At 57.0% G+C, this 27502-nt stretch overlaps 1 protein-coding gene and 1 long non-coding RNA gene across 2 annotated transcripts; one reads left to right on the top strand and one right to left on the bottom strand.

Annotated features, from left to right (window-relative positions):
- Positions 1–1328: 1328 nt before the first annotated feature.
- LOC127390827 (uncharacterized) lies at positions 1329–4184 on the bottom strand. The gene is made up of 2 exons (XR_007890965.1): positions 4062–4184; positions 1329–2290 (listed from the first exon to the last, which is right to left on the bottom strand). It is a non-coding gene; the product is annotated as an uncharacterized LOC127390827 (long non-coding RNA).
- A 675-nt stretch (positions 4185–4859) lies between these two features.
- TP53INP2 (tumor protein p53 inducible nuclear protein 2) lies at positions 4860–27502 on the top strand. The gene is given in 5 exon segments (XM_051632831.1): positions 4860–5090; positions 14101–14429; positions 17790–17871; positions 17873–18094; positions 19765–27502. Coding segments are annotated over 4 exon segments (690 nt in total). The 5' UTR covers positions 4860–5090; positions 14101–14305; the 3' UTR covers positions 20027–27502.

Genomic DNA, 27502 nt, shown 5'->3' with positions numbered 1-27502 from the left:
CTTCTTGCACAAGACAAATATGTGACAAAAGTCAAAAGAGCCACAAATCCCCTCATGTGAGAGCTGACAGCTTCCTGGTTGCTTGATTCCCCCAGCCTGGACAGGGAAGGACCCCAGCAGCATCCCAGCACGACCTGCCCTCACCCAGCAGATCTGCTGACTGGGGCATGGCTGGGCTTGAACTTCACTGGCCTGGGGTCAGCTGAGGGAGGATTGAACCCCAGCTTAGAGAGACCCTGAATGCTGATTCAAATGCTCATCTTCCTTTTGGGACACATGGTTGAGCCTGAGGACTTGAGGGCAACCAGGAGACCCTTGAGTCTGGGCAGAGCACTGGCTACCTCATGACATCTATCTACATCTGTCTACTTCTGCACCACGAGGTGCCCTCTGGGCCAACATCCCCCAGTGCCCTTTCACTCTATGGAGAACACACCATCCCTAAGGAGCTCAACCCACCCCTATGGAGCAGAGTACACCCCACCCTGTGGAGAACACCCCATCCCTGTGGAGAACAGGCAGAACACCCCACCCTTATGGAGCACATCCCACCCCAGTGGAGCACACCCCACCTCTATGGTCCTTTGGTGGACCTGGGGGACAAGTGCTGCTGGAAGCAGGGATGAGCCTCAGGTGGAGCCTCCAGGGATGCAGACGCAGACCCACCTGGAGCAGCATGGACATGCTGCAGGGGTGCAGGCACAGGGGGCAGGATTCTTGTCACAGTGCCCTCGGGAAAGGGGGAGCTGGGTGTGACCTGTCCCTGAGACACTGCTAAGGAGGAGGTGACCCAGGGGCTGGCAGGGAGAGGGACCAAACCCCTGCCTGGCCCCACCACCGGGCTCAGGGGGCTGAGGCTGCTGGGGCAGTGACGGTGGCAGGGGGTGACAGGGCACTGCAGGGACAGTGACCAGGGCTGGTGAGGTTACTCCTCGCTGAGACACACACACCAAAATCGCCCAGGGTCAAATGACTGGGCTCATCTCCTCAGCTGCTATTTCCTTCTGTCCCACAGCCAAGCCAGAAGCTTGTAGAAAACAAGGGAGGTGTCAGTCAAAGTGTGGGGTGAGTCAGGGAGCTCCCAGGTCACATGTGGTGGGTCACGGCCATGGGCTCTCACAGCGTCCTCAGCTGGGAGGGACACCCCACCCGGGCTGGGTGCAGCTGGGGAAGGCAGCCAGCCTCTCCCCTGATGACTCCCCCAAAGTATTTGCCTCCCTGGGCAGCCTTCCCAGCAGGACATCACTGCCTGGCTGAAAGCCAGCTTGCAACCCTGTTTTCCAAAGATGTTTTGGTGTCTCCTGGCAGAAAGCTGCTGGTGACCCAAATTCTAAATATAGAAGTCAGACAATTTTTTTGTAATGAATGCAAAATGTTCATACCACCCTCATCTTTGGGAAATGGGTCCTTTTGTCAGAGAAGTGTAAATATAACACCCAGATTTCTTTCAAGTGAGGTCATCTTCTGGCTGTGGTCATTCTCAGGGTGCTCCAGGTAAACTCCTCCGTGCTCCTTCACTGCTGGAAAGTCATGCTCAGAGCCTCCAGCAAAACCCAGGCCTGGGGCTGCAGCTCTTCATGTGATGGACCATCCCCATCTCAGGTGATGGGCAGTTCCTCTGGGACCAAAGCATAGTATGAAGTCTCACATGGACACCAAAGAGGTGGCACCTTCCAGTCTGCTTCCCTGGGGATGGATGGCTGTCCAGGTTTCTGGGCACATTCCCAGGTCCTGGAGTTGGGGCTCGCAGTGGAATGGGGGTGGCCAGGACAGGATGTCCTGGGAAAGAAGAAAGAGCAGCTTCTGCTCGTTTTGTTTTCCTGTTCTCTGTTCTGCACAGGGTGCCTGTTGAAGGACAGTCTGTGAACACTGCACATGTGCTTCTTCATTAACTGCTCTTCCCAGCCCAACTGATGAGCACACAACTCACCAAACAACAGCAGGCTATGTGGCTCCAATGGATGGTGGCCTGCAGGTACCTGGGAGCTGCACATTCAGCCTTCTCCTGACCCATAACCCCAGGACATACAAGGTAACAGCTGTGAAATGCTTCTCGTGGTGCTCAGCAGATACCTGTGTGGCCCTAGCATCACCAGGAGAGATGACCAGGGGCAGCATGTGCTCCTACACTGCTCATGCCAGGCATGTCAGGACCAGCATATGCTTGGGATGGAGTGAGGTGACCCTAAGGACCTGCAGGGAAACCAGAGCAGCCAGCTGGGGCTGGAGGGATGCCCTGGGACATCCTTGCTCAGTCCAGTCCAAATGCTGGAGACATGTTCCTGGAGGGCTTTGCAAAAAAAAAAAAAGAAGAAAAAAAAGAAGAAAAAAAAAAGAAAGTAAGAAGTCATACTGTTATTTCATGATGTCTTGTTTTTTCAGCAGTTTTGGGCAGCTGGACCACTCAGCATCCTTTTTATTTTTCTTTTTTTCATAAAGAACAGGTAAATAATGAGAGCCCTGACTGATTTGCACGTCATTTGTTGGCTGAAAGGAGACGTGCCTTACTTAGCAGCTCTGCAGCTTGCCAGGAGCTGCCAGCTCTGCTTCCCAAAACCTTCTGGCTGAAGCAGAAACCAGGGTGATCACCACCCCGTTTTCCACAGTCACCCACATGCAGGGAGTGCTGCTGGTTGTGCAGCTGGGCAGCAGAGCCCGAGGCTCCTGCAGGTGCAGACTCATGCAGTGACACACCGAGGCCACAGGTAAGGCTCCATCACCCCTGGGCAGGTGATGTGCAGTCAGCTGCCTCCTCGCCCTCTCCAGGCACAACCATCTCAGGCCTTGTGGGTCAACTCACTGCAGCGTGACCTTCCTCAGCAGCCCCACGGCCAGGGCTGCCCAGGAGCCAAAGCCAGGTCAGCCCCTTTGCCAGGGTGGGTGTCCCTGCATCCCAGCCCAGGGTGCCACAGAGAAGTCACTCTGCCTTTCTCTCCCTTCCTCAGTGCCAACAGACACTGATGTTCCTGGGGACCACCGAGGGTTCCTCCACCACCCCCTAGCCCTGCAGCACAACCAGAGGCAGAACGATGTGGATCCCAGCTTGGGGTGGCAGCTTGGTCACTGCAGGCTTGCAGGCCACAAGGGCTGGGCCACCACAGCTTCCTGAGCACTGCTGCCTGTGCTGGCAAGATTAAAGTCCTTTCCTGCTGCCACACAGGCCCAGCTGTCACCCACCACTGGAACCCACCCTCCACAGCCACTGGCACCCAGAGCAGGCCCAGCAGCTCCCAGCAGCCTCTGTCAGCTGCTCTGGGCTGGTGCAAAGCTTCACTCCTCCACTTTGTCATGTTTGCAGCAGCTTAACCCCAGCAAGACATCACTAAAAACTGCCCCAGCTGGGACTGCCTCTCCTCTTACAGTAGCAGCCCAGGGCAGTGTGCAGCAGGGACAGAAACATTCCCCATCCCAATGGGGACAGAGGGTCACCCCACTAAATCAGCCCTTTAGGAGACATGCCAGTGCAAATGGGACAATTTACCCCGGGATCCGTGTAACTCTAGCAAGATTTGTTCCCATACATTTATTTATATCCACCCCTGTGCAGCAGAGGGACTAAAGGTTAATTTCTGCACTCCTGCTGCAGCCAGTGAGAGCCCTGCTGTAATCACTCTGTGCCAAACCAGTGCTAATAAAAGCAGCAAAATGAAACCCCACCAGCAGCATGAGCTGTTGTCTTCAGGCAAGGACGAAAAGGGGGCCCAGCTTGAGTTATGTGCTAATTTCTGGCTGTCCCCACTGAGGCCCAGTGGGGCTGAGCACCTGCAGCTCTTTGTGGCATGAATTGAAACTGGTGTTGCCAGCTGGAAATGCCCTCCAGAGGCATCCCAAACCAGTGGATTTTCTGCCTAGAAATGTTTCGAGCTCCCCAGGCTGCTGCTCCCCTCCCAGCAGAGGGGAAGAGCCCTGCCAGGGGGCAGCCCTCCTCCAGAAACGGCTCACACCCTTCGGTAAGATCCTTCCATTACAGAAGAGTAAATGTTATTTAATTTGTGACGGTGGTTTGAATAAAACTCAATTAAATTCTGCCTCTATGTGAATTTGCAACGGGGAATTCTCACCTGTGGTGCCAGATGAGTCCCAACTGCACCACGAGTGACTCAGACACTTCAACTGCTCCATTCATGACTGTTTTAAAACATGTTCCACCTTCATACAGACCATTTCCTGCAGTGTGACAAGCTCGGCGTGATGACAAACCACGGCCGGGTCCCAGGGCCAGCCCGTGCCCGGTGCTGCCCAGCACGGGGCGGGGGCTGCGCCACGACCGGGGTGTCCCCGTTTTGGGCCCGAGGAACCGCCCGTGCCCCCGAACCCCCCGCGGGCTCAGGGGGCGAGGGCAAGCCCGGGGGTGCCCCGGCCGGGGCTTTCAGCCCCCCCACGTACCGCCACCCCTCACCCGTGTCCCGCCAGAGTTTCTCTGAGAGCGGAAGAGAAGCACGGGGGGGTCCGCTGGGGACACCGGGACACTGCCCGGAGGCCTCCGGTCCCGCCCGCCCCGACACGGCCCCGGGCCCCGCACCGCCCCCGCGCTCCGGCCCCGGCCTCTCCCGGCACACCCGGGGCTCCCCGGCCCCGCCGCCCGCCCCGTCCGCGCGGGGCTCGGGGCAGAACCGACACCCGCGTCCCCGCAGCGCCGGGCTCCTGGGAGCGGGACCCCCCCGGGCCCGGGTCGCCCCGTCCGGGGCAGCGCAGGGCGGGGGTCCCGGGGTCCCGATCCTGCCCCCCCCCCCCCCCCCCCATGCGGGACCCCCGCGCGCGGGGGGGCGTGGCCCTTCCCCCGGCCCCGCCCTCCCAGCTCCGCCTCCCATTGGCCGCGGCGCGACGGGCGGGCGGGCCGCTTTGTGACGTCACGATCAGCTGTCGGAAGGTCCCGATTTGTGCGGGGGAGCGGCGGGGGCAGCGGCACAACCCCGCACCGCACCGGCCCCGCACCGGCCCCGCACCGGCCCCGGCAGCGGCCCCGCACCGCCCCCGCACCGCCCGGCCCCGCTCCGCTCCGCTCCGCTCCGGATCGCTCCCGCACCGCCCCGCACCGCCCGCTCCGCCACTACCTCAGCGCCCGCCGCCGCTCCCGCGCCCCGGGAAGGGTGAGTCTGGAGAGGGCCCGGGGGGCCGGGGCGGGGCCGGGGGCTCCCGGTGCCCTCCCGGGGTTTGGGGGGGGGGGGGGGGGCGCTCGGCGACCCCCCCGCGCGTTGTTTGTTTCTTCATCACCGGATTAAGAGCCGGGCTCGGTCTCCGCGCCCATTGGCTGCGCCGCGGTGACGTCATTCATTTGCATATGACATTGCTACGTCACACGGTTGCCCCCCCGCTCCCCCCCCCGCCGCGCGCTGTCCTCCCGTGACCCCGCGGCCCCGCCCGCCGCCGGGCTCCGGTAACGGGGGTCGGGGCGGAGGGGGGGGGGGGGGCAGAGCCGCTCCGGGTCCCGCGGCCGCTCGGCCCGTCCCGCCGCGGGGGGCTCTGCCGTGAGCCCCCAGACGCGCTGCCTCGGTGGACGCGGCTCCCGGTGTTAGTCAGAGGCCGTTTGGGTGAGAACCGCGGCTTTTTGGAAAGGGAGCGTGAATCTAGATTATAGAGTGTGTGTCCTACGGAAGTAGCTGCATCCGTGTTTTCTGCTCGAGTGAGTTTTCCAGAGAGTCCTTGATGCCTTTGAGTGTCTCCGTCTTCAGCTCTGGGTCTGCTTCGCCGATCCCCGCGGCTGGAACGAGATCTGGGCGTGTGTGCGCTGAGCTGTGTCCCTGGAGGTTCCCCGGGGTGCCCGGGAGGGTGAAGGGCAGTGGCAGAGCGAGGCAGGCAGGGTGGCACCACCGCGTCCCGGGATGCTGAGCCCGCCAGGGTGTCGGGTACCACGTGTGGCAGCTGCTTTTGTTATTACTGGTCCGAGTGCTCCTGCTTTGGGACACCTCAGAAATGTGCTGGAAGCTCAACTTCCTGGTGGATTTTGTGCCTCTTGCCTCAGGACCTCAGCAGCCTGGCTGACCCTGGAGGGCCCTAAAACTGCTTCCATCTGAGGGGCTCATCAGCTGACAAACATGATAGAAAGGGCATTATTGCTTTTGTACATTTTTTTCATATATACATGTATCTGTATCTGGTGTGCAGGGGAGCTACAGCCCTGCTCAGGGAGCCTGAGTGAAGGCACTGGCACCCTGGGGTCCCAAGGCTTAAAGTGCTTCTCTTGGGACCAGCAACACCCCCCTGACAGCAGCACTGCCAGGGCAGAGCTGGGTGGCTGCCAAGAGCTGTCTCCAATTTGGTCAAAACTCTGCTGAGGTAGGAAACCATCCCAGAAACAGGTGTTGGGCTCTGGTACAGGACTGTGCTGTACCTTCCTTCCCACTGGGCTCAGGCTGCAGAGTGCCAAGAACAAATGCTGTTGGCTTTTACTTTTTTTTATAAAACAAATCTTTCATCTCCTTTTATATTTTCCTTCCCCCAAAAAAAAAACCCAAACAAAACAACAACAACAAAACCCCCCAACAAAAGCTTTCTGCTGGAGCTCACTGTCACCATTAGGAACCCGCTGCATCAAATTGGTGCTTATCTGGCTGAACACAAAAGGAAAAACATTATGGGAGGTTTTTTCCCCCTGGAGAATGAACTGATGTCACCTGCTTGTCGCCAGACTGGAAAAACCTGAGAAGTGAACTCTTAGATAAGAGCTTTTTAGTACTAATTGCACAGCAACCCTGTGCAGGCAAGTCTCCCACACGTGGCCCCGGGCAGGCTGGGGTTGGAGCTGATGGGGAGGTCGGGGGGGTTGGAGCAGGTTTGGAGCTCAGGGCCCCTGCAGGACCAAGGTTCAACATGGTGTTAACGTTGAGCCTCCTGGGACTGACAGAGGGTGCCACGGTGGGGCTGCTCTCCCCGCACACACTCCTGGGGATGTTTCAACCTGGTGCATCCCAAAGAGGAAACTTGAAACAGTTTCCTAGGACAGCTCATGGCCAAGCTAAAGCTTTCCTGCTGGCTCAGGTCCTGCCAGCTGCTGACAGCCTTTCCAGGGCTCTGTGCAATGACATCAATTAGCAGAAGGTCGGGTTTGTCCTTGGGGCAATGACTTTCCTGCAGCAGTTACACAGCGAGCGGGTGCAGATGGGGACACCACCTCCAGCAAAAATACCCTGTTCCCTCCCCCTTCTGCAGCCCCAAGTCCTTTCCCTCAGCTGGGACATGGAGGAGCACGTGAGGACTCCAGTTCACACTGAGCTCCTGGGCTGGCCAAGGAAAGGGCTCCTAGGGCTGGCTCGGTCTCTCATTACGAGTCTCATCGTAAAGAGGGTTTTTTGGGATTTTTCTAACTACTTCCTGCCTTCTCCCCCTGCCCTTCCCTGTGCAGCAGCGGAAGAGGCTCTCGCTGTGATTCAGCCTCTGGTTTGCTGGAGTCAGTCTGTCCAGGCCAGCAGCAGCCCCAGAGTCCAGCTCTGCCTGTGTGGCCAGTGCTCCCCCAGGGGACCCCATACACGAAGCTGCTCGTGGGGCAAAGGGGTGAGCAGGAGCTGTTGTGCGGTTGGTGAGTGACCAAATGCATCAATCCAGCCCTGCCAAACTGTCCCTGCCAGCTCTGCTCCCTTCCTCGATGGGGAGGGATAGAGGATAGCACAGGGATGCTTCACTGTACATTTTTGAGTTGGAGCAGCTCTGCTCTGGAGACAGGCTGGGAGCGTTGGGGTGTTCAGCCTGGAGAAGAGAAGGCTCCAGGGAGACCTTAGAGCCCCTTCCAGTACCTGAAGGGGCTCCAGGAAAGCTGAGGAGGGGCTTTTCACCAGAGAGGGCAGTGATAGGACAAGGGGTGATGGTTTTAAACTGAAAGAGGGGAGATTTAGGTTGGACATCTGGAAGAAATTATTCACCATGAGGGTAAATAAGGTGCTGGAACAGGTTGCCCATGGAGGTTGTGGAAGCCCCATCCCTGGAGGTGTTCAAGGTCAGTTTGGATGAGGCTTGTGCAGCCTGGTCTGGTGGGAGGTGTCCCTGCTCATGGCAGGGAGGTTGGAACCTGATGATCTTTAAGGTCCCTTCCAGCCTATGATTCTATGATTTGGGGGTAGCAGGGTCCCCCTGAGCTGCCCAGCTGATGGATCCTCCTCTCCAAATCATGTTCTGGCACTGGGTTTAGGATTTTGGTACGCAGAGCATGGTGAGAGCAGCCTGTGAAATGCTTGTCCAATTTAGGTAAAATGAGGTGACAATAACATTTCCCAAGTGGGTTGGAGGAAGGCACCTGATTTGTACCTCTAACACCTGCTGAGATGACTGCGCTGGGTATTCTTAGCTCTGCCATGGAAGGACCACTTCTGCCTCCTGTCAGCAGCAGCCCTCCCACACCCCAGTATTTATGGAAAGTTTCAGGGAGCCCGTTGCCATTTCCAAGCAGAGCTGCTGTTGTTCTTGCAGCCTGTGACTTTTGGGAGCTGCCAGCCCAGCCAAGCTGCAGCTCGAAGCTCCTGGCACATCCAGCTTTGGTGCTGATCTAGTTGCCTATTCTTAGCTCCCCGGGTTATTTGCAGTGATGGTGACTCAGAAAACTAATTATTGCTTCAAGATTTCTGAATAAATAACTCGTCATGTTATGGTTTCCTTACTCCTACTTTAAGTTTTATTATTTAATATCTTCCGGCTGTTGGGCTTTTTGGAAGGATTCAGGCAAACGTCACTCATCTGTCCCCAAGTGAGTGTCACCTGTGGGCTGTCCCCTGGTGCTGGCAGTGGCTTGGGATGGGGTTGACGTGCCCAGTAAGGGCATTTGTGGAAGCCTGGGAAGGGTGCCAGCTGTTCTGTGGTGGTGACCTCAGCTCTGGCAGGGGACAGGGGACAGTCTCCGCAGGGTAGGTGGGTGTGTGAATCCCAGAGCAGCTCAGCCCCAAGGCATGGGCAGCCCCCTCATGCCCCAGTGCTGGCCAAACCTCCTCCATGGACGTGGGATGTGTGGGCTGGACGAAGCTCTGGCCACTGGAGGGGCAGAGAAGCCACCTTCTGGTCCAGACTTCTTCAGTAGGCACTGTCCTTGCCCGGTGACAAGGTGCTGCTTGGACAGCAGTGATTTAAATCCCCTGGCAGGGACACGCTCAGGTCCCTCTGGCGCCACAGTTCTAGTGAGGCTGCTGGCCCCGGTTCCCCTGCTGGTGTAAATGGGACAAGTGTTTGCTGCAGGGAAAGTGGAGGCTTTCCAAAAACCTGGAGAAACTTTGGAGCTTGGTCTGCAGATGGCTGTGGGCTGTCCAGCCAGAGAAGGGCTTGGAGGAAACGGCAGGGACTGAGGTGGCCTGTGGCCATCTCACCCTCTGGGTGCTGTTGGTAACAGCTGGCCAAGGAACTTTTTGCCTCATGAAGGACCAAGAGAGTCACCCAACCCTCCATGATGGGAACACTGAGGAGCTGATGTTCTTGGTGGCTGGCAAGGGAGGGCCTGGAGGGGCTCAAGGATGATACACTGATTACATTGGCCAGGAGCTGCTCCCTTCTCAGATGGATGGGAGATGATAGATTCCCTGGACTCACAGACTGGTTTGGGTTGGAAGGGACCTTAAAGATCATCCAGTGCCACCCCTTCCACAGGCAGGGACACCTCCTGCCAGGCTGCTCCAAGCCCCATCCAACCTGCCCTTGAACACTTCCAGGGATGGGGCAGCCACAGCTGCTCTGGGCAGCTGTGCCCCCAGTCTGTGCTGGTGCTGGGATTACTCTGACCCAGGGGCAGGACCTTGTACTTGGCCTGGTTGAACTTTATGAGGTTCACATGGGTGCAGTCCTCCAGCCTGCCAGGGTCCCTGTGGTGGCATCCCATCCCTCTGGTGTCCTTCACAGACCTGCTGAGGGTGCAGCTCAGAGATAAAGAGCTTGATCCTGCCTCTTTAAACCACTGTTGCTGAGGATTTTGGAGCAGACTGGATAAAGTGAGGCTGAGGATTAAAGCTCGTTCTGGTCCTTGCCTGCCAGGGTCTGGCTCCTGCCTCCACCTGCAGGTTTGATCCTGAAGGCTTTGTGTGGGATCTGCCCAGAAGCTCCCCAAGCATGGCCAGGCTGATCCCCCTCTTGGGAAGCTTTTGTCCTCTTTGCAGGAGGCCTGTCTGACTGTGCCATCTGTCCCTCTGTCCCTCTGCTCTGGACAGGTGGCCAGGGTGGCCCAGGCCCAGCACTGCCCATGTCCCTGCAGGTGTTGCAGCAAAACCAATGTTCCTGGGGTCCTGTTTGGGGTTGTGGTGCCCCCCACAGGGGGAGCTTGTTCCCCAAGGGGCTGATTCTGCCCATGTAGCACAGCCCAGTATGGCGTGGGCCACCCCATGCTCCCCTGGCATGGAGAGCAGGACAGCTCTTATTTAAATTCCTTGGGGAACAATCCATTAATATGATCCATCTCAGCCTGTGCTCTTGGGGGAGATTTCCTGCTGCTCCTGGAGCTATGGCAGCTGCCCCACCAGCCAACCCCCCCCCTTGCCCCTGCCCTCCTGCTGCACCCTGGATTTGCCCTGGAGCAGGACAGTCCCTGACAGCCCCTTGTCACAGCCTTGGCTCTGCATGGTGGGAGTGTGGTTCGTTACAGAGATGAGGAAAATGAAGCTAAATGTGAGAGAGGGGACAAATGAAACTAACCATCCATCTGCTAGGTCTTGTGTCTTCAGGAAGGGAAGGTTATTGGATAAAGTTATCTGCTCTTGTGGGCCACACGTCTAAAGGGCAAAAGCAGACTGACATTTGAAGGTAGACCAGTGGCCATGGCAGGCCAAGAGCATTCCCTGGGTCCTCCCTGGTGAGGTGGGCTCAGGGCACAGCAAGGTGCTTTTCCCAGCCCCCTTCAGCCCTCACGTGTCACCCTGGGAAGCTGCAGGGGGACGGTGGTGTCAGCCTTGGCTCAGCACTTCTCTCAGCCTGGGAATGCTGCAGGCAGAGCTGGCTCTGCTCAGAAAGAACATGAACCTGCTCCTGGCCTTGCACGGGGCCAGGGTTATGGTGGCCTCAGGGGTCTGAAGCCCCCCCTGCCTACCACAGGCTGCTTCCTGCCCCCCTCCCTCCTGCCTGGGAATCAGAAACAGTGGGAAGCCCTCAGACATCACCAGCAGGTGCCTGGGAGCAACAGAGTTTCTGCTGCTACGGAATTGTTAATACATTTCTTCAAGACATAATAACATTGAAAGGTATTTAATAGATGGGCAAGTGCTCCAGGCAGCTGTGAGATTTCAGATGCCAGGCAGGGCTGTGTGCTGCAGCCCTCAGGGCTGGCCTGGGAGCCCTCTCTGCTCAGCATGGAGCACTCCAGAGAGCCTTTAGGGGCCAGTTTCCATGCACTGCCCAGCCCGGTTATCAGCCCCACTTCATGTTGTTTCCCTGACTTAGATGATTATGTTTTAGTGCTCCAGGAAAAGGGAGTGTCTGGATAATTTAATTCTGAGTGGTCTGGAGGGTAACAGAGGCTACAGGCAGTGGGAGCTGCCCCAGCTGATCCAGCAGCTCTCACTGTACTTGGAAGAAACAACTCTGTCAGGTCTTAGCACCCCCAAACCCTCTGCTGGGTGCTTCCAGGGAAGCCAGGAGCCCTCCTAGGGCACAGAGTGGGCAATTCTCACCAATCTCCAATTCATGGCGAGGGGCTCCTTGAGTCTCAGCCAAGTCTGTCCCAGCTGTGACCCAGCTCATTCAGGGGGTGGCTCTGGGTGCGAGGGGGAAGGGTGAGTCACAGCGGGGGGACCAGCCATCTGCCCTGCACCTCTGGGGCAGCTAAAGTCATCTCCGGGGCTTCAGAGCTGCTGAAGGGGACAGGCAGTGTCCTGCTGCTATGCTGGCTGTGCCAGGGAGGGAGAGCTGCATGCTGGGGGCTGCTCCATGCCCCAGCACTCCCTCCTGCATCCCAGGGCAGCAGAGATACAGGATGACCCCCAAAGCCCAGGGGATCCCCACCACTTGGAAAGGCTCCCCTTGAATTTTCTGCCTGCGGAGCAGCTATTGTACCTCCTGAGGCACCCAAGAGAAGGCAAACAGCACAGCAAGTCCACCAGGGATGAACAGCAGGGTGCCTGAGCCCAGAACTGCAGTGAGCGCCCCAGCCAGCTCTGCAAGAGCAGGGCTGGAGAGACCCCTTCATGGGGGGTGCTGAGCTATCAGGCACTGCTGGAGAACAAGCAGGTGTCTGGATCAAGGCTCAGACACATCGTGCCTCCCTGCACCCCTCCCTTTCCACGTTGCCCAGAGCAGATGGGGCTTCACCAGGGTCCGGGTCCAGGTCCACTCTGTGCCAGCTTGGTTGGCAGAGCTGTGAACTGGGGCTTTGCCCTCTCCACGCACCCACGGCTGTTCCCTCTTCCTGCATTAGCTCTTGATGGCTTTTTAATGCTCTTCAGTGTCTCTGGGACAAAAAGCATTTTCTAGGCACAAATGTCACTTTGCACCTCGTGGCTGTGCCTGTCTGCACCTCTCTGGGAACTTTGCAGTTGTTAATAAAATCAGTGAGTCCAACCCCCACCCCCAAGCTGCAGAATCATTGACTCATTAAGGTTGGAAAAGACATGTAAGATTCTCAAGTCAAACCATCAACCCAACACCACCATGCCAACTAAACCATGTCCTGAAGTGCTATGTCTACGCATTTTTTTTAACACCTCCAGGGATGGTGATTCCACCACTGCCCTGGGGAGCCTGTTTCAATGCCTGTCCACCCTGTCAGCAAATAAATTGTTCCTAAGAACCACCCCCTCCTTGCTCCAACCTCCTTTCAGGGAGCTGTAGAGAGCAAGAAGATCTCCCCTCAGCCTCCTTTTTCTCCAGGCTGAACACCCTCAGCTGCCTCAGCCACTCCTTGGCAAACTTGTTCTCCAGCCCCTTCCCCAGCTCCATTGCCCAACTCTGGACACACCTCAGTCCCTCAATGTCCTTCTTGTTTTGAAGGGCCCAGAACTGATCCCAGGAGTCAAGGTGTGGCCTCACCAGTGCCCAGCACAGGGACAATCACTTCTTTAAAGATAGAGCAGAGAGTCTCCTAGGGCTGGGATAACACTGTCCTTGCCCAGTCCCACTGCCAGGGGGGGTGGCAGCTCACTTGCTGCTCCCTGCACACTGACACCTCTGCACGCAGGGCTGAGAAACAGCCCAGAGCCAAGTGTTTTGTCCCATGGCTCCTTGTAAGTTCCTTGTAATGGTGACACAACTGACAGTGTCATCTTCAGGAGCTGGGGGGGGTAGCAATGAAGTGAAGCTGCATCAGCAGAGCACCCCTGCAGGCACACGCACGGCAACGATCACAGTCATGACTTTCATAGTTAAACCAACCTCCAGCAGGCAGGGCTTGAGCAGAACACTAAGGAGAGCTTCTTGGAAGCCAGTTGGAGGAGGGGAGGGTTGCCACGCTGGCGTGGCCATCAGTGGGTTGGTGGTGGGCTTTGGGGATGGCTCATGCCATCATCGCACCCTTTGCCCTTCCAGCAAAGCTTAGTGCCACCAGCTGTGCTCGAGGCCTGTTCAGCACCAGGGATGCAGGTCCCAAACTGATTTTTGTACAGTGTTTGACTCTGTACCTGAAGGGGGTCTACAAGAAAGCTGGGGAGGATGGTTTTAAGCTGAAAGAGAGGAGATTGAGATGAGACATTAGGAAGAAATTATTGAGTGTGAGGGTGGTGAGACCCTGGCCCAGGCTGCCCAGGGAAGCTGTGGCTGCCCCATCCCTGGCAGTGTTGAAGGGCAGGTTGGATGGGGCTTGGAGTAACCTGGGCTGGTGGGACATGTCCCTGCCCATGCAGGGGGGTGGTACTGCATGATCTTTAAGGTCCCTTCCAACCCAAACCAGTCTGGGATTCTAATGATTCTGTTCCCTGCCAGCTCTGATGAATGGTTCCCCCAGGGCACACTTCTTGTGAGGAAGGGGACGTGACCCAGGGCTTGGTGCATGTGGGGGCTGCAGGCTGTGGGCACCCAGCCCTTCACTGCTACTTTCAGACATGATGCATGATGCCCTTGGAGATGCCAGCAGCTGCAACAACCCGTGGCACAGATCAGAGCTGCAGCCACCTCTCCACCACCCCCTCCAGCCTGTCTGAGCAGCAGGGATGCAGGAGGGCCCCCCTGCCAGCCAGTCCCAGCACTTCATTCCTTTTCCTTTCCCTTTTACAGGCCTTTGCACTGAAGCCAAGAACCTCAGAATTGCACTACACACCATTGAACTCAGCTACGATTTCACTAGCAGAAGCATCTCTGCCCTGCCAAGACCTCCAGTGTTGTTTCCCCTCCCTGCCCGTCGCTCCCGTCTCTGCTCCTGGAAGCCGGTGCTCAGCAGTTGATCCAAGTCACCGTCCATCCCACTGGACTGCTCCCCACCATGTTTCAGCGTCTCACCAGCCTCTTCTTCAGTGACAGTAACACTCAGGAGGGCTTAGAGGAGCCCAAACCCTTTGTTGAGGAGGAGGAGGAGGAGGATGGCTGGCTTGTAATTGATCTTGCAGGTGAGAAAAGCAGAAGGGTTTCCCACCAGCCTCTGCTGCACTTTGTCTCTCTGGAGCAGGGAGACCCCTTGAGATGACAGCAGATAAGCTTCCACTGTATGTCATCAGCTCTGCCCTCCATCCCTCTGCTCTGCCTGCAGTGCCCAGCCCTCTGGTCACTGCAGCAGCCCTACCCTGCTCCTCCCTTTTCCCTTTCCTGTCCCAGTGGTGGTTCTCAACTTCCCACCAGCATGGGAGCAGCAGCTATGTCCCTGGCCAGGGCTGCTGCTGCCCAGGAGGCTCCAGGTGCCTCTATGCTGGAATGGAACCCTGGCATCAGCTCAGGAGGTCACCCAGCTGGGGTTTCAGAACCATCCTGCCTGCTGGGGGCTCTGTGGGTAGCACCAGCCCACCAGCAGTGCCATGGCCCTGGGAGCAGCACTTTGCCCCAAGGAGATGGGCTCAGCTGCTCCCTGCAGTGGCCCTGCCAAAAGGGAACCAGGAGCCTGTTCCCCTGGGGAAACCCCAGTCCCCAGGGTTCTCCTCAGGTGAGGGCAGGCAGTGATGGTGCCTGTCTGCCTGTCCCAGCTGGGGACGTGCCACCAGCAATCTGGCCATATTTGGGTCATTCAAGTCCATCAAGGGAGCAAATCGCAGCTCCAGGGAACTGACCTTTCCAAACCACTCCCAGTGCCCATGCCAGCAGCACTCAGACAAAGGATGTTTGGTGCAAGGGCCCCATACCCAGAGAGCCCTCAGGGGTTCCCCATCTCCAGGGATGGTGACAACCACCCGGAGCCCTGTTTAACACCAACCAAGGAGGGTCAAATTCCTTGTGTGCCAAGAGCTTCTCCAGCTCCATTAAGATCTTGGCCGTTGCTGTTGTAGGGCTGATGACTCAACCAATTGCAATGGTAATTTTATGACCTTTTGCTTGCAAACAGAGCAGCAGACTTAGACAAACAAGCCTGCCTGTGCAGGAGCTCCTTGGTGCCCGTGATTTGCTTTTGCAGCCTCTGGTTAGCCATGGTGCCCCAGCCCAGGGGACCACAAACTTATCCTGCAGGTTTAGGAGGAGGATTTCATTCTCCCTCTTGCAGGCTTCTGTTCTCCAAGCAGATGCTTCCTGCTTGTCCTCCCTGCACTGAGCAGAGCTCAGTTTTGCGATGCGAGTCATTGATTAGGATTTTTCCTCCATGCAGTGAGCTAGAGAGGGGACAGGAGCATGGACAAACCTGGGATGGGGGACAGGGACATAGTGGGAGCACTGTGGAGGCAGATGGGTGTCACGGGCATGGGCAGCTGTGGAGGATTCCCCGTTCTCTGGGCTCTCTGGTGGCTGACGGGGGGTGACAACAGTGACGTGGGAGGGGGCTGGTTGCAAGATGGTCCCTGGAGCAAAGGACACACAGCTGCCACATGTTGGAGCCAGCTGGCAGTGGCTGCAGCGCGGCCCAAAGCATGCCAGGAGTTTCCCCAGACAGAGGAACTCTGGGCAGTGCCCTGATCCCCTGGGTCTCAGACTGCAGCTGCTCCACGGGGACCCAGCCGTGACTTCGGCACAAAACACTCCCATTTGTTTTATCCAGTCAAGCAGACAGGCTGTGGGTGCAGATCTGGCTTCCAGCAGCATGTCTGCCTGGGACCTGCCACCCCTCTGCTAATCCCCACTGGCCCCACTGCTGCCTGCCCCCTTCCATTCCCCAGCCAGGGAGAGACTGATTAATTTCAGCCCTATTTCTGGGGCTGGAGTTATGCAAAGCACTTTAAATCTTCTGGCTCCAGCCCCCACCCTGCACCTTCGAGCCGCAGTGGCTGGCAAGCATCTCACTTCCCAGCAATGGGGCAGCCTAATGAGCCACCCAGTTTGTTTCCTCTCAGCCAGGTCTGTGACCCAGGTGTTGCAAAATGCATCGAATTAAACCACATCTCCCAGGAGTGTTTCAGATGCTCCTTCTTGCCCCTTTGCTCAGCACCTGGGAAGGGAGCAAGCTTAGTGATATGGCTGCAAGTCACCTGGGGCTTTGGGGACTCCAAAGTGTTCCTTGTGACATTAAAAACTACCTTGGCAAACGACAGAGACAGGTAACCATGGGTGCAGGGGGCAGGGTTCAGCCCTTCTGGGTCCTCTGTTGCAGGAGTGCTGCTGGACTGGGAATGCTCCAGCCAGGCTCAATGGCTGTCTTCAGGCTGACAAATGATCTCCAGCCTGGCATGTCAACAGCTATTAATAGCTTGGTATCTACTGACCTGAAGAAAGATGGTCTCCTGTTTGCAAGGCTAATTGTGGCCTGCCCTAAGCTCTGGGCTGGGGCATCATCTGCAGGAGGAGCAGGGGACATGCTGGGGAGTGAATGCTGGCCCTGTGCTTCATGCACTGCTTTTCTCCACTTCTGTTTTCTCCTGCAGCCTCACCCAGCTGCAGGGTCACAGACAATCATAGAATGATCATAGAATCATATAATGGGTTGAGTTGGAAGGAACCTTCAAGATCATCCTGCATGGGCAGGGACACCTCCCACCAGCCCAGGCTGCTCCAAGCCCCATCCAACCTGCCCTTCAACACTGCCAGGGATGGGGCAGCCACAGCTTCCCTGGGCAGCCTGGGCCAGGCTCTCATTTGTGTCCTTAAGATGCTGCGCTGCACCCCCCACTTGGGAGCAGATCCTGGTATCTTGATGAGCCCAACAATAGGCTCAGGCTTCTTTCCTATAACACAACCAGTAATTGCCAGAAAAGCACCAGCCCAGGGGAGGGTGAGAAAGGCCAGTTTGTTGGGGGGGAATCGGGGGGCAGCTCCTGGACCCGCCATCCAAAGCTCGGCCTCTAGGGGAGAGAAACTGAAGGCACAGCCAGAACCTTTGCTGAAGAATTGATTCCCCTGGTTTCTTCCAGAAAAGAAAAGAAAAGAAAAAAAAAAAGGTGTGAACTGTTCTTTTTCCCAGTGTGTGTGCACTTGGTTTAATGTTTGCAAAGTGCCGGGTGGTGTTTGGAGGTTCTGGTGTTCCCCTGGAGCAGCCCAGCTCGGCTCCAGTGCTGGGAGAACAGCCCAAAGCACCGTTTCTTGCTGCCCGGTTTTCTTCCTTGTTTTGAGACAGCAAAACCAAAAATTGCTGCAGTAAACCCTGCTGGTTTTTGGTTCATCTGCTTCACCAGAGCCATTTCCAACACTTGCCGGCTTAGCAAGGCCGGGGCTGGGGGGGGCTGGGGGGGCTGCTGCCCGCCGGGTCCCGTCGGGGCCGTGCCCGTCTCCGGTGATGGTTCTGGGGTGTCTCTCGCACTAACGATGCCCCTTTCTCTCCCCCCTCCCCTCCCCACTGTACATGGTATGTGTGTGTCCCCGCTGCGCCCCGCATGGCTCCGCACCCCCCGCACCCCCAGGCAGCCGAGCCCGCCCCAGCCCAGCCCGGCGAGCGGCTGCCGGTGGGACCGGGCGCTCGGTGCGATCCCGCCCGGCCCCCCCCCGGCCCCCCAGCACTGCCCTCCCCTTCCCTGGCTGGTCCCTGCTTGATGGACGAGAGTTGGTTTGTCACCCCTCCCCCCTGTTTTACTGCAGAGGAGCCGGGCCCCGGCGGCATGGGCAGCAGCCCCATGGAGGACCTGCTGATCGAGCACCCCAGCATGTCTGTCTACATCACCAGCTCCCTCGAGGTGGACGGGGAGGGTCCCGAGGATGATGCTGCCGGGTGAGTCTGGCTTGGGGTGCTGGCTGGGGGCAACTCACCACCTACGCCTGGGAGTGTTTTGCCCACACTGCCCACGGATGAAGTGGGGCTGTGGGGGGAACCTCAGTGTCCCCACGTCCCACACATCCCACCTCAGGGAGCACTCTGTGCACCTGGCAATGTGTCCCAGCGGGTGCCATGCAAGGGTGGCAGCCTCTGTCCCAACATGCTCTGCTAAGGACATCTCTGTACCGTGGTGTGGTGACTGTGGGAGTAGGACCCTGAGCTGGGCTGCATCCCCCTCCCCTGGCTCTGGTGTGGCCACCCGTGCTGATGCCACCTGTCACCCCCTGCCCATCCAGAGGGGTTTGCCAGGCTGTGCTTCCAGACGGGGTTTTGCACTGGTACGGCCCCAGCAAAGCAAACCCAGCAGGACAAGGTGGCCTTTGGCCAAGGTGGTCCCCCCCAGGATCCCCCAGGCAGGAGGATGCTGCAGCCCCCTGAACCTCCTGTCCTGGCTGCATACTGGCCCTGCACAGGGGTTTCCCAGTGCCATGAGGGAATGGGATGCCACCAGCCATGGATGCAGACCTCCCCGCCCCCAGGTCCAGCTTAGCAGGTGGGGTGGATGTTGAACAGAAATCCCCCAAATGACCCCACTGCCCTCTCTTCCCCCAGGACCTGTGGGCTGAAGCCACACTCCTCTGGGGCCCTCCACTGCCCCACAGCACCAAGAAAGCCCTGACCTTGTGCCTGCTCAGCCCTGCAGCTGCTGGCCAAGCCCTGGGTCCCACCGGGCCACGGGTCCCCACCTACCCCTGTCCCAGCCATCTGGCATCTCCCCATAGATCCCCTCACTGGGGCAGGACAGGAGGAATTGCCTCCCCCCTGCCACAATGTGGCTATTTATACAAGAACTTTGGGTGAACCCCCACCCTGGGCTAGGGGACACAGTTCCTCCAGGACTTCTCTCTTTGCAAAGTCTCCTTGAGGGCCACAGTTTGATCTCAAGTAATTCAGAAGAACCTCAATACTGGAGGCCAAGGGAGCTAGAAATGGGCTGGGAAATCAAATGGATCCCAAGTGAGGTGGAAATGGGGCAGGGCCTGGCTTCCCTCCACTGTGGGGGGCTGTGGGGATGGCCCCTTTCCTGGTGGTGCCTGGATTCATCCTGGGTGTCTTAAAGCCACCGGTGCCAGGGCGGGTCTAGGACAAGTCACCATGGGACATTTCACCATGGACAGCTTGCTGCTGGGACACCCTACACTGGGACATCTCTACACCGGGACATCTCTACACCAGGACATCTCTACACTGGGACATCATCTCTACACCAGGACAGCCCTCCATGAGGACAGCCCTCCATGCGGACAGCTCTCCACAGATTAGCAGATAACCCAGAGCTGTGCATCTGTTGATCCACAGAGAGTTGTCCCCATGGAGGGCTGTCCCCGCGCAGACTTGTCCCAGTGTCGAGGTGTCTGGTGCAGAGACGTGCTGGTGGCAGAGACGTGCTGGTGCAGAGACGTGCTGGTGGCAGGCTGTCCCGCAGCCAGCTGGCCCTTCGTGCTGCAGCCTCCCCGCTGCGGGGGCGGGAGGGGGTGGGACTGTGCGGGGGGCACAGCACGGGCGGGGAGCGGGGATGGAGCCCGCGGGCCCCTGCTGGTCACTGACAGCCCGTCTCTCCGCAGGGAGGTGCCGGAGCCGCGGCCGGAGCGGCGCGTCCCGCACCACGGCCGCGCCCTGGCGCTCAAGGCCGCCGTCCTGGAGCAGGCGGGGCAGGCGCGGCGGGCGCAGCGGGCGCGGCAGCGGGCGGAGCGGCCGCGGCTCAGCCAGAAGGCGCTGCAGCGGCAGAACCGGGCCCTGCAGCGGCAGAACCGGGCCCTGCAGCGCCCGCCGGGCCGCGCCGGCACCGTCCTGCACCAGCCCTGCCAGCGCCGCGGCAACTACTGACCCCGCCGGGCCGCCCCACGCACACCGGCCCGCGGGGTCACCCCGCAGCCGCCCGCCCAGCCCCCTGCTCCGTCTCCCCCTTCCTCCCCATCCTCCTCGCTCCCTTCGCCCCCGGCGCCGGCCGCGCCAGCAGCCCCTGCCAGCCCGGGGGGGCCGCTCCCCGCCCCGGCAGCCTTGACGCGGGAACTCGGTATTCCTGCGGAAATCCCCCGTTTCCAAAACCCATGGACGAGCCTGTTTGTCCTGCCGAGCCTGTGACATCAGTGCCTTTCTTCACACCCTCATGACTCCACGTGCAGCCAGACTGGGACCTCACAGAGACACCAAGGGGAAGCAGAAAGAGCAACACAGCAGGAAGCTTGGGGAGTTTTAAGAAAAATCTCATCCGTGACACTAATTAATGCTTCCTCCCCCCAAACCAGCAAATACCTCCCCTCCATCCTTGATTTCTTAACTACATTTTTACCACAATAAGACAAAAAACCCCCACTGGCGGTCCCAGAAGGGCTTGTTGTGGGGAGGAGCTGGTGGAACCCTCGGTCAGCCCCGTGGCTTGTGGTGCCTCGTGGCACTTTTTTTAAAGACAACCTTAAAAGCAAATCTCAGGAAACAAAGCACCATCCCAGCCTGGCCAGAGCCCTGGGGGATGTCCGGCCTGCAGCCAGCGGTAGCATCACCACCACTGAGCCAGCCCCCTCCTCCTGGAGCCACGCGTCTGCCCAAGCCCCACCTGCCTGTACACGGGAGTGTCTGTGTCTCTGTGTGCCCTTGTGCTGGGAAGAGGCACCGCTGAAGCCACAGAGCATCAGCTGCCTGGTGTCAGCCCTGGGAGGGGAGCAGAGCAGGGACCTGTGCAGCTTCCCCGAGGTGGCAACAGCATGTCGAACCTGGTGGTGAAGAGATGGTTGAAGAGGAGGCCAGAGGGAAGAGGCTGAAGAAAATGCCAAGATGGACCTGGGAGCAGCGGTGAAGGGACAGGATGGGGCAGGCCCAGGGTTGCTGCAGTGGAGCTGTAACAGGAATGCCTTCTTCCCCCGTTAGAACCTGCATCCTTTCCCCTGCAGGGCCAAATTCCATCATGAGCAAAGCTCTTTTTCATGCCAATCCCTCCCCTCCCCATGGTGGAATCGTTCTGCCTCCCGAAGGACACACTCCAGACTTTTCACTGACTCCAGCACCAGCCGAAGTAGCTCAAAATCCAGCAGAAACGTGCTGATCCCTGCCCCCAGCTCCTGTGCCCCAGAGATGGTCTGGCCATCCTCCTGCTGGTGGCCAGCCCACCGCCTGGGTTGAGACGGGATATCCTCACACCCCCCAAGAAACCTGCTCATTTCACAAGAGTTTCTTCCATTCATCATGTTACATCCCTTAGTATCAGCTCGGGACCTAGCTTGAAGGAATGGTGGCAAACCCAACTGCAGCTGGTATTGATTGATTGATTAAAAACAAAAGGAACCCTCCGACCAGCACCAGCCCCAGCTCTGCTCGGAGCCCGGGCTGCAGCATTTACCCTTCACTCCACTGACACAGCGTTCCCAAAAGCACAGAGAGAACGAGAAACCAATTCCAGATACCTCTTTTCAGCCTTTCCCTTTCGGTTCTTCCAGGACAGCTTCTTGTTTTGAGTCCTCCCGAGACCTGGTGCCCTCAACACACCAGTGAGGTGACGGCTCCTGCCCCTCTGGCGGCTCGTGTCCTGCCCTGCCACGCTGCTTTGTCCTGCTGCCTTTTGCAGCCTTTCTGGTGGCACAGGAGCTGACGTGTCACGCCAGGTGGTTTTTCAGCAGCCTGGGGAGCCCAGCAAGACACCGGGTCCCGCTGTCCAACCGAAGACCAGGTTGGAGCTTGTCTTGTTTCACTCCTGGTGTCTTCTCAGCAAAGAGACTGATGACTCCGTGACTCGAGGGGAACGTTTACATCCCTTGGCTCCACGTGAAATGCCTTTTCCCTTCGAGGTGCAGTCCTAGGGGGGCTGGCTCAGGCAGGGCCAGGCCGGAGCTCCCGGGTGCCCGGTGGCTGCTGAGCTGCTGCCCTCCCGGGCTGCTCCTCCCGGGTTGGAGATGTTGGTCTCTGCAGCCACCGGGCAACAGTGTTGGAAAAGCATTTCCTGCCTAGCCCAAATAACGTATCAAGACGTGGACAAGCTGAGCAGTGTCCTGCCTCCCAGCCCACTCTCCACTGCAAATTCTCCTGCTGCGCATCCGAGCTGCTGCCAGGCCCTCTGGAGAGCTGCTAACGCAGAGGTTGGTGTGGCAGTCGCCCCCTGCACAGCCCCTGGGCAAGATGGGCTGGGAGCAGCGTCCCTGGGCTGCATCCTGCCACGTCTTGCCTGCCAGCCTTCCTGTGCCCACCTGCCTGCTCACAAACCATACCCCAGGAGGAGCAAACCCTCTCCAAAATCCTCCTCTGTGTCCTGCTCATCCCTCAGGAGCCAGAAGCCCTTGGCTGTGCTCCCAGGGGGCTCAGTGTCCATGGCAGGCACCCAGCACCCATTTCAAATGGCTGATTCCATCCCATTTTTTGGAAGCAAATGCAACCTGTTTTCTCCTTTCTGTGCCAGTCTGAGACACCTTGCATCACGCTGTGCCCAGCCAGCACAGGACATGAAGCAGAACTATTATCACACTTTATATCAAGAGTATGTTTATAAAGGATTAATAAATTATTAATAACTTTTTCATGAAGAGGTTAATCCAGAGTCCTACCATCCTGCAGGTCAACAGAGTATACTTGCCACAGCATATATGGGCTCTTGTGACCACCCCCCCCTTCTGTTGGTTGCACACTTGCTTGTGTATTAACATCTAATAATCACCTGTTAACCCCCATGCAAAGTGACTGTTGACCCACCAGTGTGACCAACCCTTTTCGTGCTGTGCAAACTGTCCTTTGCAGAAGCCCTGCAATGCTCCTCTCCTGCCCAACAGGGAGCACAAGACCTGGCCTGATACCAAATCTCCTGCCCAGTGTTGCCAGAGCAAGAAAACCTTCACACGGAGGTTTCCATCCTCATTGAATCTTAAAAAAGAAAGGTGCTTAAAAACTGAGAACTTTTTCCATGTATGCACACCTGTGCATGTGTAGATATTTCACAACACAGCGTGGGTGCTTGGTAGGTTGTTTAGGGTGTGGGGTTTTAGTTTTTTAGGGGCTTGTTGGGTTTTGTTTTTTTTTTTTGCACCGAGTAGTTCCAGTGTGTGACAAGCTGTGTGATGTTCCCAGCAGGAAGGTGAAGCCAACATGCTGCTGGCAGGAGGCCCTAGGGCTGTGTCCTGCTTGGGTGGCTGGGTTGCTTGCTTTTCCTTCCTTGTGTAGGGGGGAACTACAGCCTGGACCCAGGGACAAAAAAATATGTTGGGGTCTTTAAAAATGTGGGGCTTTTTTCTGGGCTTCTCTGCTCATCTGTGGGTTTTGTTCCTGTCTGTGAGGCTGTGGGCAGCACAGTGCTGGAAGATACTGCAGGGACGTGGTGAGGGGCTGTGCAGGCTGTGGGACCTTGGGAGAGCTGCAGGTCTCCATGCTCCACCACAACACCTGCCTGGAAAAGGAGCTGTGGCCACTTGGAGTGAGACCATCCCTGAGCAGCAGCCCCTGCTTGTCTGCCCGTACCCCCAAGGTTCACCTTACAGCTGGTGGGATGTGGCTGGTCCCTCTTTGGCCTGGTTTGTGAGCAACCAGGTAGAGATTTGAAGCAATGAGGCCCTGCAGGTTGGGGAAGGGAAGCAGAGCTTCCTGTGCCAGCCATGGCCAGCCTGGCTCCCACCACATCCCTGGGGTCAGAAGGTAGCTGGGGTGGGGAAGCTGCTGGAGTGATGGGGTGGAGCAGGTGACAGATTTGTGGGAGGAAATGTTTGTATTTCTTGCAATGAAAGCCTGAAAAAAACCAAAAAAGAGAGTAAGACTTCCCCAGGGGAGAGAAATGGGCAGGTCTTTGTTCAGCAAAAGCCAGCTGGGCTGGGCAGGGTGGCAGGGCCACAGCCCTGGCTGCCGGGGGCTCTGGTCCCACAGCAGCTCCTCAGCCCCGTGCTGGGATCACAGCGAGGAGCAGGCAGGAATGGGCAGGCTGGGGGCTGCAGATGCTGGATGGACAAGGCAGGAAAGACCCTTCCCACTGCTCAAAGTCTCCATGGTGTAGGGGATCTCTAAGCAAGGCACGAGAGCTTTGCATCTCAGTTACCTTCTTTGGGTACGGGGCAGCCTGGCTCCATACCATGGATGAGCTGTGCAACCCACCTCCAGGAGCAGCTCCCCACCTGGCCCTGCTTGCTGCCCCATGTCAGGGCCATCTGGTGGCCATGGCACGGCCACAGCACACGCAGGGACACCTCCCCAGCAGCCACAGCAACGTCTTTTCACCTCAGTTTGGCTCTGGCTGCACTGCAGGGCTGGAGGCACAGCTGCACTGCTGCCAGGGCTAAAGCCCTTGTCACCTGAGGCTCAGAAACCTGCACCCACAAATGTGCTTTCAAAAAATCTCGGCTGTAGAGACTCCATCTGGAAGGAAAACGATTCTTTCCGTGGGAGTCAGCTTTTCTTTCTCATGATGGATAACGTGAACACATGGTCATTCCAAAGACCAAGGCCACGCAAGCCTCACTCCTCCTTTAGGCATGATTCTCAGCACTAGATCTTTTTACATATACTTCTTACTGACACCTCTTCCTCTTCATCCAGTCCCACTGGGGAGTTAAAAAAACCCCAACCTTGTAGATGTCTTGTCATACCAGTTAGAAAAAAAACAAAAGACCAACCAACCAAACAAAAAATATGAAAAATACTCCAGAGAGGTTCTAGACTTGAATGGCACAGCTTTGCAGTTGCTTCTAGGAAGGATAAATATCAGTTCCAGTGCCCTTCATAAAGTGGAAATTAAATTTCAGGTGAATTTCTTGAAAAAGAAGCGAGTCCCCAGGGATTAAATCATGTCAGAATTAGAAAATGGGCAGTAAAAAGCGAAGGGACACCTCAAGAAAAATGGTTCTCAACATCTGCCTGTTGGTGCTTGGCAGAAGGCAGCACTGAGCCCTGTCCCCTTGTGCTGGGGCTGGGGTGGTGGCAGCCCCCGAGTCTTCCCCCAGTGTCTGGGTTTAAAACAAGAGGCCACTTGTGTCCAGCTGGTGCCAGGGTGACTCTCCAGCCACAGGGGACTATCAACAGCCACCCTGTCCACAGGAGGCCCAGTGGTGCCTCCAGTTTGCTGCACCTCCTTTGCTGTCCACACTCAGAAAGAGCTGCTGGCAGCAGGAGGGACACCCCGGCAGCCCAGCATGTCCCCCCAGGCCTCAGAGATTCCTCCATGTCCTTCTCCAGCACAGGACTGTGGCTGGTGACCTTCTCAGCACAGCTGCTCGCAGGGACCAGAGCCTGAGGACAGACACCCACCACACTCATGGCCTCTCCGCCCCAGAGAGGACCATCCATCCTCTCAATCACCATCAGACCAGCCAGGGACATTAAAGAGCCTTGCATGGGGTTGATAATCTTGGGGCTTGTCTTCTTCAAGGTAGAGCTTTCCATCTCTACCCATTTCTCTCAGATGTGCCCAATATAATATCAAAGCAATTAATGATTTCCCTGCATCCTCAAGGGCTCAGTCCTCACTCCATTAACATGAAGTGGTGGGAGAGGCTACACATGGGTGGCAAGTCCCTCTTTTGGTGAGAGGTGTCCTCAGACCTTCAGGAGACTCCTTCTTGACTCCAGGGTGCCAGGCACAGCTTGTGCAGAGGGTCTCTCCACAGCCTCCCCTTTCATGCCATTCATCAGCCTTTCCTTTTGCTGCTTCACAGAGATTCATGTCATAAACCCCTCCCTGGAGGTCTTCAAAGCCAGGTTGGATGTAGCCTTGAGCAACCTGGGCTGGTGGGAGGTGTCCCTGCCCATGCAGGGGGTTGGAACTAGATGATCTTTAAGGTCCCTTCCAACCCAAACCATTCTATGGTTCACCAAACCCGTGTCTCTTCACTTAGAAGGTTGAGGATGACCAAGATGAGCATCTCCATGTAATAACAAAGATGGTCTTACTTGTGGTCCTTTTTTGAATTTCAAAAAAGACCTTTTTTTTTTTTTTTTTTTTTTGTACAGAGAGGTGACCCAGGTGTCTCCCCTGGCACTCACCAGGAGCTGACCCTGGCTGTGGGGGGGTTGATTTCCCAGCCCCACACCCTGAGCAAGAGCAAAGCTCTGCTAGAGGGATGATGCCACCTGCTCCAGAGCATCAACACACCCACAAATAGAGAGGGGACATCAGCACAGTAAATTGAAATGTTCCTTGAAAAGGAGCTGCCCAGGGGAGCCCTGAGTTTCTCCTCTGCTTCACATTCATCTTGTGTATCCAGGGCAGCTGGAAGCCCAAGTCTCACTGAGATCCTGCCCTCAGCTTTGGATCGACACGTTTGGGGCAATCTGGGGCTAAGGGAAGAGCAGAGGGGCTGCAGTAAAATAGTGATGTTTTCTCTTGTGTAATAATTGTGTCTGTAGGGAGGCACTGAGCACTGCAATACTCTAGTTGTATCATCCCAGGTGTTGTGCTGGCCAGACACCAGGTGCATCATCCACCTCCACGCTGGACTGACCCTACATGTGCCTTTCACCCTTTGTCATGGTTTGTCACCTTTTCTTTCAACACAACTGCAGAACTTGAATCAATCAGTGATCTATGTCTAAAAGTCCTATGCAAGAGATGACTGGGGAGTCACTTTTTGGTGTTCCTGTGTTTCTGTGTTGTTTTCAAAGTAGACAACTGAAAAGCATTTAGCTTTTTTTTTTTTTTTAAATTATTTTAGCTAAAAATTATTTAGCATTTTAGATGCTGAACTTCTTTGAAAAGCTCAGCCTAGCCCCCCAGTTCCTCACTGGTTTGTGCGAAGGGACTGAGCAGCAGCAGCAGAGCTTTGCCAGGATGGGCAGCAGATCCATAGCCAGTGTTCCCTTCAAGGAAAAGGAAGAGCTACTGGATTGGAAAAGTTGCCTTAAGCCTTCCCTAAAATGTCCTGGAGCAGCTTCTTGTCCCAGCAGCCCCTGGTGTGCCCAGCTGGGTGCAGAGGTGCCCACACAGCAGCTCCAGGTGACAATGGGGAAACTGCACCACCGAGATCTTGAGAAGGGGGGGGGAAACAAGCCCCACATTTTTCTACATCACCTTTTCTCTAGGACTGAAACCTCATCTGAACCTCCAAGCTAACAACATCTGTCCTTTCTGTGTGTTACGTGCTCAGGGGGTGTGAGCAGGGGGAGCAGGGCAGGGCGGCTGCTTCTCCTGGGACGTGGCTCGAACATCTGCTGTGGCAACAGACTGAAGGACACGACTGCCTGGGATATGTTATGTGGTGTGTGTGTGTGTTTGGTTGTTGGGTTGTAATGCTGTCTTTTGACTGAAAAAAACCACACCACACTAATGTAAAGAAAAAAAAAACACACAAAAAAAACAAACCACAAAAAAACACACAAAAGAAATAAAAATAAGATCTATTTAAA

Source organism: Apus apus, chromosome 15 (assembly GCF_020740795.1).
Source record: "Apus apus isolate bApuApu2 chromosome 15, bApuApu2.pri.cur, whole genome shotgun sequence".
In the NCBI taxonomy this organism is placed as follows: Eukaryota; Metazoa; Chordata; class Aves; order Apodiformes; family Apodidae; genus Apus; species Apus apus.
Note: the sequence above shows the minus strand (reverse complement) of the source record. Positions and strands in the feature narration are given on the sequence as shown.